Source organism: Rhinolophus ferrumequinum, chromosome 24 (genome assembly GCF_004115265.2).
Source record: "Rhinolophus ferrumequinum isolate MPI-CBG mRhiFer1 chromosome 24, mRhiFer1_v1.p, whole genome shotgun sequence".
NCBI classification, from domain to species: Eukaryota; Metazoa; Chordata; class Mammalia; order Chiroptera; family Rhinolophidae; genus Rhinolophus; species Rhinolophus ferrumequinum.
Genome location: NC_046307.1, coordinates 22,590,241 through 22,603,804, shown reverse-complemented (window position 1 = coordinate 22,603,804; position 13,564 = coordinate 22,590,241). Strand labels below are relative to the sequence as shown.

General features: G+C 52.7%; 1 protein-coding gene across 1 annotated transcript in view; it reads right to left on the bottom strand.

The window, feature by feature from the left end:
- TCOF1 (treacle ribosome biogenesis factor 1) overlaps nt 1–13,564 on the bottom strand; it is a 37,897-nt gene that overhangs the window by 12,233 nt on the left and 12,100 nt on the right. The window contains exons 7-17 of the mRNA XM_033096663.1: nt 13,012–13,242; nt 11,538–11,564; nt 10,949–11,143; nt 10,611–10,811; nt 10,292–10,474; nt 9,874–10,125; nt 9,625–9,783; nt 5,347–5,484; nt 4,991–5,152; nt 4,647–4,853; nt 2,000–2,110 (exon numbers count right to left, since the gene is read on the bottom strand). Of these exons, the coding sequence (XP_032952554.1) occupies nt 2,000–2,110; nt 4,647–4,853; nt 4,991–5,152; nt 5,347–5,484; nt 9,625–9,783; nt 9,874–10,125; nt 10,292–10,474; nt 10,611–10,811; nt 10,949–11,143; nt 11,538–11,564; nt 13,012–13,242 (1,866 nt within the window). The remainder of the gene's footprint in view (nt 1–1,999; nt 2,111–4,646; nt 4,854–4,990; nt 5,153–5,346; nt 5,485–9,624; nt 9,784–9,873; nt 10,126–10,291; nt 10,475–10,610; nt 10,812–10,948; nt 11,144–11,537; nt 11,565–13,011; nt 13,243–13,564) is intronic.

The window sequence follows — 13,564 nt, the reverse complement described above, 5'->3', positions numbered from 1 at the left end:
GCCTCACGCACGGTGACAAGCTAACAGGTACCAGAACTGGAAGTCAGTTCTCCAGGCACCAGACAGGAGCTCCTTCCAGGACCAACCAGGCGAAGCCTCCAGTTTAATACCCCAATTGGGTTTCTTACAGGTCTGTCTCCCTTTTCTCTCTTCCTCGACCTGAAACTGAGGGCAGGGCCTAGGTCTTTTTATTTTGCTCCAGCACAGACCCTCACCTGGGCTTCATGCCAGCACAGCAGGGCTGAGCCACAGACCACCCCCCTAAAAGCCAGAGGGGAGGCCCCATCCCCTGCAGGTGGGGAGACAGAAGCACAGCGGGGGCCTGGGGTCGGAGCCACACCCCCTCTCCGTTCCCAGCCTGGGGCTCTGCCCACGACCCTGGCATCGAACCCTTTCCCCCACTGATGGGCTAATAATAAAAACAGCGAAACTCGTCCGTAGAGAAATGCTTGATAAAAGCATAATAACGATAATAATCATAATTAGTGAGCTGGGGATTAAAAAGCTAAAACTCCCCCAGTCGGAGGAGGAAGCAGTGTCCCCAGGCTGTGCCTTTTCCCTGAATCCTCCCGGGGGAATGCACAAACTGCCGACTTTTTTCCCTTCTTTTTAAATAGAGGCCCCGAATCTTCAGGACTAACCTACCAATTACACGGTTCAGTTTAAGCATGAAGTTCATTTTAATTGTGTTAGTCCGGCCCCGCAGAGAGGGGCAAAGCGGCCCCCCTCTCCCAGCTGTTTAGAGCCTCCCGGAGAAGGAAGCCGCCCCCGAAATGAGCAGAGAGCAGTGCCCTAGTCCTGCTTTCCTCCTTCCCTGGACCAGGGCGTGGGTCAGAGCGCAGGCGGCCTGGGTTCCAACACCAGGTCTGTCCACTTGTCACCAGCCATGTGACACTGGGGCCGTTCATTCACCTTCTCTGAGCCTTATTCCTTCCTCTTTAAAATGGGAACAACAGAAGGACCTGCCTTCCTAGGGTTGTTGTGGGGATTAAACAGGTTAATGCACTGGGGCTTGGCACAGAGCCTGGCACACAGGAAGTGACCAGGCTGTACTTGTTTAGCATTACTTTCGTGACGTGGAGAAGAGAGCACCCTATCACTGCGTGTGCAAGCAGCATCGGCCCTGACTGATGCCCTGATCAGCACATGATACGACAAGTAAGGGGAAATGGTCTGGGAGTTGCAGAAGCCCAGCATTTCCGAGGGGCCTGCAGAAGCTTCCAGGAGTTTGGGGCTAGAGGAGGACAAAGGGCAGTGCTGTCTGCCAGAAAGGCCTGGGAGTCACACAGAAGCTTGGATACCAGCCCAGTGGACGTGGGTCTCTGAGCTGGAGATAGGTGGGCTTGGTGCCACCCTCAGGGCACCACCTGGGAAGGATGGCTGGAGCAGCAGAGCACGTGGAGCAGTGTCGCAGGTGCTTGAGCCAGTCCTGGGCAGGCCCATGGGATTCTGATGAGCCTCACAGAGGGCACCTGGTCCCACACAGGAAGCAGGGATACACAGGATGCCTGGGGACCAGCGTGGGCCCCATCCCTCGGCTCCTTATGGGTCATGAGAATTTGGGGAAATCGCTTCACCTTGTAGGGCCTTGATTCGACAGCAGATGGGCACCATGTGCCCTCCTACAGGAACAGGCCTGACTCACGGTCAGGCAGTGTGGACGTGCGCCAGTGTAGATGCAGGAGGGAGGACGCTGTCCTGCCTGTTTACAGTTGAAACTTTCGGGCCTCAGAATGGCTAAGGCGTGCCCAGGATCACAGAGCTGGTGGGTGGGAGAGCCGGCTCTGACCCCACACTGTCTGGCTCTGAAGCTGGACGATCAACGACACTGCTGCCTACCTCACGGGGTGATTGTGAAGACGAATATGTCAAAACAGAAGAGAGAAGGGCTCTAGAAACTGTGAAGTGCTGTTTAAATGGGGAAGGTCTGTCCTTGTCCCCCAGAGGCCTGCCAGCCCAGCTCTGAGCCTGCAGTGTCCTCAGAGAAGGATCGGCCTACCTGGTGCGCCGGCCTCTCCTCCTCACTGCTTTCTGAGGACATCTCGGCATTCTTCTGCGGGGGCGCTGGGGCCGGGGTCTTGCTTTTGGCAGTTTTGGAGTTACTCTCCTTCTGAGGGAACAAGCACAAAATTTGGTAGGGGCCAGGGGGTGTTAGCTGAGCGGGAGCACAACAGAGGGACCGGTGAGCAATGCCCTTCACGCACGCTGGCTCAGCAGGGAAGGAAGCCTGGCCCCTTCCGGCATGCATGTGGGGGGGGTACAGCTGCTGGCTCTGTATGTCCCACAGTCACTGGATACATAAGCCTCTACTCTGCTTGTCCTCCTGCCAGAGCTGACTTTGAACTTGAAAAGGATATATAAATCAGACGCCACTAACACCTGACCACTAACGTGCTGTTGGCTGCCAATCTGAACGAGAGGTGACAGCAGATTGGGACAAGGTTACAGGGGTGAGCCATGGCCCCAACACCGCTCACATCTGGCTGTAATACCTCCAGTTAAATGCAGGAGCTGACTCAGTGTTCTGATGGCTGCCATCTCCTCCTGTCAGGCCAGGCATCGACGAGGGGGCCGGCTGGGTAGAACCAGCAGTCAAGGGGCCAGAGGAGTGGGAGAGCAGTGAGGAGTGGGCACGGGTGGGGACCAGCTCAGGGGAGCTCAGGGCAGGGCAGAGGGCAGCTTCATGCTTCCCTGCTGGCAGGAAGGCCCCACCTTCCACTACTCAGCCCAGCCAGCAAAGTGAAGCCTAGGTTGCCGCAGTCTCCGATTTCTTGAGAAGCTAGAAGATGCTGTTTTGTACGTGTCATTTCCCAGGTTTTAAATGGGCCAACTAAACTGCACACTGCAACTGCCATGTCCGTGTCTTCCTTGCTAACAGAACCCAGCTTGGTTCTGGTGGTCCCCATCCCAGGCTTTGGGGAGGGCGGGCCTTTCTCCCAGCCAATCATGGGAACTGCAGGCCCCTCATGAGTAAGTTGGGGGCAGGGTGGGGAGGGGCGAAGGGTGGGGGAGATCGCTTGCACCATAGATCTGGACAAAGAGACAAGGTGAGGTGAAGTCGGCTGGGGAGATTTCCTCTCTCTTTAGGAGACATGGCAGCCCTGACGATGAGGCAGGTAGGGCACGGAGATGAAAGAAATCTGGGTCACCCCTGATGCTGAGCTTAAGGAATCCCCTGGACAGCAGCCTCACCCTGGGACTTGGTGTGCCATGAGAAAGCAGTCCCCTTACTACCTAAGCTCTCATGAATTAGGTTTCCTTCTGCAGATCAGGATGTCCTGAGGGATACAGCCACCTAGCCCAACTTAAAAAAAAAAAAAAAAAAAGGCTGCACAAGTCAAAACCTGGCTGGGGCCCTGGTTTTCTTAGTCTAGCAACTAGGTCTCCATAAATGTTACCAGTAACAAGCAACTAGCAGAAGTGACTGTTGCCTACAGGTTGGCTGGCCTTTGCTGAACCCACCTGACGTCGTGTCCCCTCCCCGTGGCACATACTGTGCACACCCCACCCCCACGCGGAGTGCCTGTTTCCACTTTTGTGTCTGGTGAACCTCGGGTCTCCCTTCAAGCTTAGCTCAGTCACCTCTTCTGGCCTGAGATCTGTTCTCCCAGTTCCAGACAGGGCATTACTAGGACTTTCTCCAATCATGCAGTCACATCGCCTTGCCCTACAGACTGTAAGATCCTGGAGGGCAGGGCCAACATCTTGCATCCCTTTATCTCTATCAGCAGGATGGAGGTTAATGCTAAGAGCGTGTAACAGGCTTCTCAGTGCTTGTTTTACTCAGGAAGAAAACAAATCTACGGGGACGGAGCATGGCCTTGGCCCATTTCTAGCTTCCTTAAGAAACAGAAGATCCAGCCACATACTTGTAGAGGGTATATTTCTACAGGGTCACAATTGGCTGGAGCTCACAGAGACTGTCTATCTAGATGGGCCAAGGGCTCTCTAGTTTGCCCGAGTTGTCACCACTCCCTACTGTCTCACCTGAGACCAAAGCTCAGTGTCAGTTGCCATCTAACACATCTACCAGGCCTATGTCAATCATTTCCATTGTACGTCTAAGTCTTGTACGTCCTGGAGTTTATTACCCCGGGCTTCTGCAGGACACAGCCACCCCTACTGCCTTCTGCTGGCAGACAGAGGGAAACTCATCCAGATAAAAGTCAGCTCTTCACTCTTCTCTCCCCACACTCCAGGCTTCATACTAAGCTGGGTGAGCTCTCCCTGCGGAGATACACATGCCAATGTGAAGCCCCAGGCCCAGGAGTGGGATGTGACTTCCTCTGGCTCCCCAGGGCTTTGTGGTACCCACACCATCATCCAAGCCTCTCCATGACTCTGACTGACAGATTTTAGGCCCCATGTGCCTTGGCGGGAGTTTCTGGCTTAGCCTTCCATGGGACTGGTACGTCCACTCAAGCTGTGGAGGCCTTGGTAGATATGGGAGTGCTTAGGACACCTTCCATTGGGGAGGCCTTGGTTTGGGGTTTTTTACAGCAGGTTTCAACGAAGGATTGTGGAGGCATCCTGGAGCCAGAGCCATCATCTGGTCTTCCTTCCCTACCTGCTTCTGAGCCCAAGTTCTGACTGAGGGATGGGTGGCGGTGCCCTGGCACTGTAGCCGCTTCCTCGTTTAGTCTCACCTGGGTGGGGGTCACAGCTCCTGGTGTCTCCTCCTCACTGTCCGACTCTTCCTCGCTGCTGCTCTCTGAGCCCTTCTTCTGCTTCTTAGCCTGGGGGACTTTGGTTCCTGTCTTTTGTGGGGTTGCTGGGGCAGCCCCTTTCCTGGGGGACCCCTTTGTGGGGGCTGAGGCAGCTCTGACCTGCGTGGTCTTCCCTGAGGGCTTTGCCTGGGGTGACAGAAACAGAATCAGGGAAGAGAAAGCAGAGACACAGGAGCTGGACGGGGCATTCGCAGCTGTGCTGTGGGCGGCTCCTGGCACAGAGGGGAGCCACAGGGCTGCTCTCCTCCCTCCCTGGGCCTCACCTGAGCAGGTGCCTCCCCCTCACTGTCCGACTCCTCCTCACTGCTCTCTGAGTCCTCCTCGACTGGCTCTGGCTGGGCCTGGGCCTTCCCCACAGCTGGCACGGGCACCTGGCCCCTCACGGAGAGAGCACTGCTCTGGGGGTTTCTCGCCGGTGGCTTTACCTGAATCGCAAGGAGGTAACAATATTGAGGAAGGAAGTAAACAGCATGGTTCTTTCTAGATTAAACCCCACTCATGGCGTGATGGTGGTGAGGGCACTCCTGCCTGTGCAGGGCCCTGTCCAGGCTCGGGCCACTGCTTGGTCTTCCTCTCAACCACACCCCTGGCACCTCCTGTGACTTATGGTCCCACTTGCCTTGGCTGGGGACCCCTGTTTGGCTTGAGCAGCTGCAGTGACCACTTTCCCGGGAGCTGATGCTGCCCCTTTGGCTGAAGCCACTTTAGTGGTAGCTGGGTTGACTTTGGTCTGAGGGGTTTTCACCGAGGCCTTCACCTGGAAGGAGAAAGGGAATTATGGAAGGGAGAAGGTGAGATGCAGTAGAGCAGTCAGCCAAAAACACTGATTCTGGAATCAGATGCCTGCATTTGGATTCTGGCGCCTCCATTTAATAGCTGTGTGAAGCTGGGCAAACCATTTGACCTCACTGGACTTCAGTGTCCTCTTCTGTAAAATAGGGATAAGAATAAGGCCCACCCACGGGTTATTGTGAGGATTAAGTGAGAGATTCACAGTATTTGACATAGTTTCTGGTACATAATAAGCACTCAAACTCATTATTGTGAGCACTTTTCTTAGTGTTAGCTAAGCATAAGACTACCCAGAGCAAAGGTGTTTTCCAGGCTCCCTTTCAGCTAGGTGGCCATATGATTGAGTTCTAGCTAATGGAATGTAAGTCGAGTACACATTCGACTTTCTGATACATGTAGGAAATGTGTCTTCTTCCTCCTAGCTGGCTGGAATGCTGAGGTAATAGCTGGAGCTTAAGCAGCCGTCTATGAGGTGGGAGCCAGGTACTGAAGATGGCAGAACAAGATAGAAAACCATTGTTGTTTGAGTTTTTCTTTAGCTTAACCTAAACTGATATCCAGGGAATTCCCAAAATACCTGTCAGGGTCCCCAGCAAATACAGACCTAGAGGGATGAGAGCAGTGAAGAGTGAAATCCTTGACAGGAGTATGAAAGCAAGCCCGGCTAATGTGAATCAGAATGAGGATCTCGGCAGTATGTCAAGGCCTCTGTCTCTGTCAGAGATGTCATTTGATCAGTGCCAGAAGAAATCCCCCACATTCCAGATTCCCTCTTCCACATGAGAACAAATGAAATTGAGAGTCAGGACTTAAAGAAAGACAATCCCTTAAAGCCTAGACCATGTGTGACTTAAGGCCAAGATGCCCATCAGTACAGCTCTCAAGTCATCCCAAGCGGAGTGATGTCTTTTCTGTAGACAAGAGACACTAAGCTGAACCTGACCTAACAACGTGCCATAAATGTAAAAGGACTGAAATCATATAAAATATGTTCTCCAGCCATTAACAGGATTAGAATAGAAACCAACAACAGAAAGAAATCTGTCCCAATCCCAGATATTTGGAAATTACCAACTTCTAAACCCACAGTTCAAAGAATAAAAATAAAAACAACATTTCAAATTTCATGGGATGAAGTTAATGAAGTCCTTAGAGGGAAACTGATAGCTTTACATACTTATATTAGAAAGAGTTAAAATCAAAAATTTAAATCCCCCCTTAAGAAACTAGAAAAAGAAGAGCAAATCAAACCCAAAGTAAAGGAAGGAATAATAAAAATCAGAGTGGAAATTAATGAAATAAAAAGAGGAAAATGATAGAGAAAACTCAATGAAATCAAAATTGTTTCCTTGAAAAGCACCACAAAATTGATAAGTCTTTAGCTAGACTGACCAAGAAATAGGACAAGACACAAATTACCAAAAATTATTAAATAAAGCAGGACATCACTATAGACTACAGAAATTAAGAGGATTATAAAGGAATATTATGAATGAATTGTCCCAACAAAATTGACAACTGAGATGAAAACATGAATTTCTAGAAAGGCATAAATTACTACCTATGCACAAAATTATTAAAAGGCATAAAACATAAACTGACTCAAGAAGGAAAAAAGAATCTGAATAGACCAATATCGATTAAAGAAATTGATTTAATGATAATAACTATGTGTAGTGCCAGGTGGGTATTAGACTAGTCAGCAGGATCACTTTCCAAATTATCGAAATGTCTAACCACTATGCTGTACACCTGAAATTAATATAAAATAATATTGAAAGCTAAAATAAATAAATACAAAAAAAGGAGAAAAAAAAAGAAATTGATTTAGTAATTAACTCCCCCCACCCCAGGGAGTGAAAATAGCCCCGGTCTAGATGTCTTCACTGGTAAATTCTATTAAAAAAGAAATAGTACTAATCCAACACAAACACTTTCAGAAAACAGAGGAAAGAATACGATCCAACTCATTTGATGAGGCCAGTTCACCCTGACACTAAAGCCAGGTAAAGACATCACAAGAAAACTACAGACCAATTATTTCTATGAACATAGATACAAAAATCCTTAACACATGATTAGCAAACCAAATCCAGCAACAAATTAAAAAGATGCATGTATACACCACAGCCAAGTGGGATTTATCTCAAGGTTGACTTAGTAATTTAAAATCAACTAATGTAACATGTAAGTAGAACAAAGGAAAAAAAAAACATAAGGTCACTACAATAGAGAAAAGCTTTTGACAAAAATCCAACTCCATCTCACAAGAACTCTCAACAAACCAGGAATAGAAGGAAACTTTCTCAACCTGATAAAGGGCATCTATGAAGACATCACACTCAACAGTGTTAAGACTAAATGCTTTACCACCAAGATTAGAAATAAGGTAAGAGTGTCTGCTCTCACCACTACTATTCAACACTGTACTGGAGGTTGTAGTCAGTGCAATAAAGTAAGAAAAAGAAAAAGACACCTAGATCAGAAAGGAAAAAGCAAAACTGTCCTTTTCTGCAGATAACATGACTATATATATTTACTACAAAAGCCACTAGAACTGATAACCAAGTACAACAATGCCACAGGATACCAGCCCTGCCTGTTTTAGCAAGAGGCTCTTCAGACCTCTTGAAGCGAGGAAAGGCTCCATCTTCTGACAGAGCATCAGGCTAGAAGGCTAAGCCCCTAGAGAGGGATTAGCTGCTCTGTGCTTCACTGTGAGAGAAAGTCAGGCCCAAAACCATAACCATTTCTGCAGCTGGAAGTTTTGGCCAAGATGCAGCAGAAGGAAGTGGGAAAAGCAAAAGGCTTTTGAGGCAGGCACTCTGGGACACAGGCCCAGCTCTGACCCTCACTGGTGGCCGAGCTGAAGCAAGTCACCAAACAACTCCTCTAAACTCCAATTTCCTCTTCCAGAAACCAAGGCAAATGAACACCCATCTCGTGGTACAGGTGAGAGGCTCAGATGGGAAGACAAATATTTAAGTGATGAGCACACTGAAACTTTTAAGGTATTGCTCTGGAATGTGCCTACAGCTTGGAAAAAAGGGGACAGGAGCCTGTTGGCTGGGACTCTGAAAGGGACCATGCAGTTTTAAACCTCAGTAGAGGAATCATAGGACCTTGGGTCCCACAAGGTAAAAGAGGGGGACCAAAAAAATCCATAGAAATGTGTGCTCTGGTACAGGAAAAAAAGAAATGACTAATTTCTAGAGCAGTTATTCAAAAAAAAAAAAAGCAACAATTAATAACAATAAACGGTGGGTGGGTGAGTGCAGGGAACGAGCTACCTTCCCTTCGCCCAGTTCTTCCAGGCTTGATGCTGTGGCACAGCAGCCTGGCCCGCCTCAGGGAGACGAGCTTGCTGTGTGCAGGCCCCTTGCTCAGTGTGGCAGGTGAGATCTTGTTAAATATGTCAACCCTAGGAGGGTTGATTTTCAATTTACAGAAGAGTTAACAGGCCCTGATGGATGATATCACTTTTTAGGGACTTGAACACAGGCAGTCTGGCTCCAAACCCCTGCCGTTCGCCCCCACCACACTGTCTCCCCGGTGATCCCACTGGAATGCTGTGCTTGGGGCAACTCACCCAAGCCAGGCACTCTGCCACCCCCTGGCCTTTGCAAGCGCTGGGGTTTCTTGGCCTGGAACAGTCCATGTCACCTCTTTCAGCCCAGTTTAGATGTCACTTCTTCTAAGAGGTCTTCCCCTCTGAAAAACCCCTAGATGCTGTCACCGGCCATGCTCTGCTAGACCAGGTACACATCACACCCTCTATTTCAGCCCTATTCCCATGCTGGAATAATCCACATATATGTCCACACCCCACTTCTAGGCTGGGAAGTTCCTGAGGGCTAGGACCACAGGAGCCCCAGACAGGAGAGTACCTGGCAGACGAGGTACTCCACGGAGCCTATGGAAAGTACAAGGAATATCAGCGGGAGCTCAAAAGGCCATACGGGAGCCCCTGGAGCTCTGATGGGCAGGAAACAGAGTGAAAAGTGGGGAATGAGGCTGAGCTGAGCTGCCCCCGCGGCCAAGCCCATCCTCAGCCCTGTCCCGGGCACTGGGTGGGTGGGATGGGCCGGCTCTTCCTAGACCTCACCTGTGCTGGAGCCGAGGCAGCCTCCTCACTGTCTGATTCCTCCTCGCTGCTCTCTGAGTCTTCGTGCGTCTCACCTTGGACCTGGGCCATGGAAGGCCTTGCCTTCCCTTGTCCTGAGGGAGCCTTGGTGGGTGTGAGGCTTTTCCCCACAGCCTTTGCCTAGGATGACAAGAAAGAGAGGTGTGTCACAGGAGCCCGAGGGACCACGTGGGGGCTGGCCCTGAGTCAGCCAAGCACACGTGGCCTCACCTGTCCCCGTGCAGCGGCAGGAGCTGTCTCCTCCTCACTCTCTGACTCCTCGCTGCTGGAAGAGCCCTCCCCTGGCCTCTGGGTGTCTCTGGTCAGAGCTGGGGATGATGTGCTGGCTGGTGAATTCGTTTTTCCCGCTTTCCAGGGGGCTGGAGTGTCTGCTCGCACTGGGGGGACCTTAGCAGATGCGGGAGTGATGGGGGTGCCTTTCCTTGGGGAGGCTGTGGCCTTAGTTTTCATAGCCGGTTTTGCCTGAGAGGACACAGAAGTCACAAGCTGGAGAAGGATCCTGCATTCAGAGCCCCCGTCTGTTCTAGGGTGAAACCCCACTACCGTCCTTCTCCATAGCTCTCTTTGGAGCTGACCAATGGGGGCGGCTCAGGGTCAGACTATGTAGCTGCCCCTCCTGGGGCCTTACCTGGGCTGGAGTCACGGCTGCAGACGCCTCTTCCTCACTGTCCGACTCCTCACTGCTGCTCTCCAGGTCTTCCTTGGACCTGTCAACCATGACCTGAGGGGCTGCAGGCCCTGCCTTCTGCAGGGGGCCCTTGGTAGGGCCTGAGGCAGATTTGACCTGGAGAACTTTCCCCGAGGACTTTGCCTAGAATGAGACGCATGGGATTGATTGTGTGCAGAGACACAAGAGACGGAGAGGGCAAGCAGTCAGAGTGTGCAGAGGGAGGGGGCTCCCAGCACTGAGGGGGAGAGAAGAGCCTTAGAGGTAGGCAGGAGCGCACCTGGGCTGGGGCCACAGCTGCTGGGGCACCCCCCTCGCTGTCTGAGTCCTCGCTGCTGCTCTCTGAGTCCTCCTCCTGATGCCCCGCCTGGGTCAAAGCGGCTGCAGACCTTGCCTTCCCAGGGGGTGCTGCGACAGTGCCCTTCCCAGAGGTCACAGCTGCGGTGCTTCTGACCTGGGAGTTTTTTCCCAAGGGCTTCGCCTGGGAGTGATAAAGAAGAGAATCAGGGTAGGCGGCCCCCGGGGCAATGTGTGTGAGGCAAGACAGCATCTGAGGAGGACAGGCCCGCAGGCAGCTTGGCAGGCAGGGTGAGGCCGTGCAACGTCCTCCAGCCTCACCTGAGGCGCGTTCGCGGTTACAGGTGCCGCAGCCGGTGCCTCGCCCTCACTGTCCGACTCCTCACTGCTGCTCTCCGAGTCCTCCTCCGGCCGCCCTGCCTTGCCAGGGGGTGCTGGGACGACCCCTTTCCTCGGGGACCCCTTGGCAGGGGCTGAGACTGCTTTGACCTGGGGGGGTTTCCCTGAGGACTTTGCCTAGGATGAGAGAGGCCAAATCAGGGGAGAGAGCCAGCTCAGAGCGTGGCTGCGAGGATGGAGAGGAGACCAGACAGGGCCAAGGGCACCACACACCACAGTGAGGGCAGGGGGAAGGGCTCTGAGCCAAGGCTCTTGCTTAGCAGGAGAGCAAGTCTTCAGACGGCCTCCTGGGAGGGGCATGGGCTGCACGGCCCCCCCCAGGCCTCACCGGCAGTGGGGTTTGGGCAGCCGGGGCCTCGCCCTCACTGTCCACCTGCTCACTGCTGCTCTCCGAGTCCTCCTCTGCCCGCCCTGCCTTGGCCTGGACAGCTGCAGGCCCTGCCTTGCTAGAGGGTGCTGGGGTGGCCCCCTTCCCAAGAGTCCCCTTGGCAGGACTTAAGGCAGGTCTGACCTGGACAAGCTTCTCCGAGGCCTTCACCTAGTAAAAGAGAAAGGACAATCTGTTCCCTTCCCCCAGGAAACCCTTTGGTGACACCTTAAGGATAAAGCCCAGGTCTTAGTGGGCGGTCTCCACACCCCTGCTTCTCTTCTCACTCCTCACCTTGACTGGTGCTCTGACCTGGCCTGTCAGCTCCACACTTTCCCTCCCGAGGCCTTCACACCCCATGCCCGTTTCACCTGGAAGGAGGCCACCACTGCCTCATCCTCTGGGTCCCAGACACCAGTTCCTTGTGGCAGTTCTCCCTGACACTCCTGCCCTGCCCCCACAGTTGCCCTGCACACAGGGTGTTACAGCCTGTCCCTGGCTGGGCTGCCCAATCAGCGAGAAAGCTCTGTAAGCGTTGGCACAGTGCCTGGCCAACCCACTGCTGTACCGTCCGTGCCGCAGGCCCTGGTGCATATCTCACTGGGCTCGGGGGAGGGAGTATGCAATGGCCCAGAGGGACTGAGGAATTGGAGGAGCCTGGCTGTGGTGAGTGGAGAGTCCGAAAGTGACGAAGGGACAGAGGGAGGCCCTCCCTGAGTTTTCGACACGTGGACAGCTGGAGGACCCCTGGGAAGCCTGTCCTCGTCTCACTGGACTAGGTCCCCAGGGCCTGGGCCTCCTCCTCACTGACCTACTGACTCCTTGCTGTTGTCAGGCTCTGCTCATGGCCTCAGGGCTTTAGCACGGTGGCTACAGGCCTCGTCTTCCTTAGAAAGGTCACAGCTACTTGGCCCCATCTCACTAGAAAATCAGCGGCTCTGATCACTTTCCTTCACAAACCTTCCCAAGCAGAGGGTGCAGGCTGCTTCAGACAGGCTTTACTCGGCTTGCACCTTTTCAAATTTTTAACTAACATCTAGCAAAGTCAATCTGATTGAATGTCTCCCACTAACCAGACTGCCATTTTCTTCCCTCTTTCCTCTGATTCCAACAGCTTTCCAGCCCCTCTACATCTCCCTTGGGATGCACCCAGAGCCTCGGGGGCTGCAGCCCTGGCCACCCGCCCAGGGGAAGGGGTCCCAGCAGATGGAAGATAACCAAATTCCTGTTAGCTAACAAGCCACGATTTGGCCTGAGAAGTCAGAGGACCAAGTCAATTAAAACTTCTCAAGTTCCTTCACAGCAGTACTAGCTGGGATGAGGACCGCAGCCCATTTACTAGATAGGGAAACTGAGGTAAAGGGGAGTTATTAACAGAGTGGACCACTTTCTGGGAAGCAGCCATTCAAGGCTGTTGATAGAGCAGGAAGGCGATTTCCACAGGTGGCTGAAATATGCCCAGCTGCTCTTGCCATTCAAGTTTCACACCCTCTCCCCGAACTCTAAGGAGAGTCTTCTCATTACACAGCTACTCTGCCAATCTCAGGGGGCCATGGGAGAGCTCCAGGCTGCTGGGAACCCATAAGACCCCGAGGGCCAGCCCTCCCCTGCACCTCACCTGGCCAGGCTTCCCTGCGGGGGCCTCCTCCTCACTCTCAGATTCCTCCTCGCTGCTCTCCGAGTCCTTTTCTGACTTCTTGGCCTTGTCAGCTGGGGTCAGGGCACCTCCCCTGACTTGGGGTGTCACATTCCCGGCCTTCCCAGGGGCTGCAGCTGCCCTTTTCCCTGGAGACTCCTTGGCAGGGGCTGGCGAGGCTTTGACCTGTGGTGGTTTTACCGAGGGTTTCACCTGGAACAAGTGGATGGAATTAGGGAAGGAATAATCCTTACCCCAGGAGGGTGTAAGATGCTGCAAGGTTTATAAAGCCCTTTCCTGATGTCTTTGACTCTCAAACAATTGTTGGAGACAGACATCACCTGTACGTTCATTTTACAGAAAAGGACAAGTGGCTCTAAGAGGTTAACTCACTCGAGACTGATAATAAGGAGAAGAGCAGCGACGGAAGCCCATGGCTGTGTGGCTTTGGGGGCAGAACTCTCGCCCACTGTGCTCCTCTGCCACCTGGCACAGAGACGTAGCACCTCCATCAGGAAAGCCGTCCTCGCCTGCC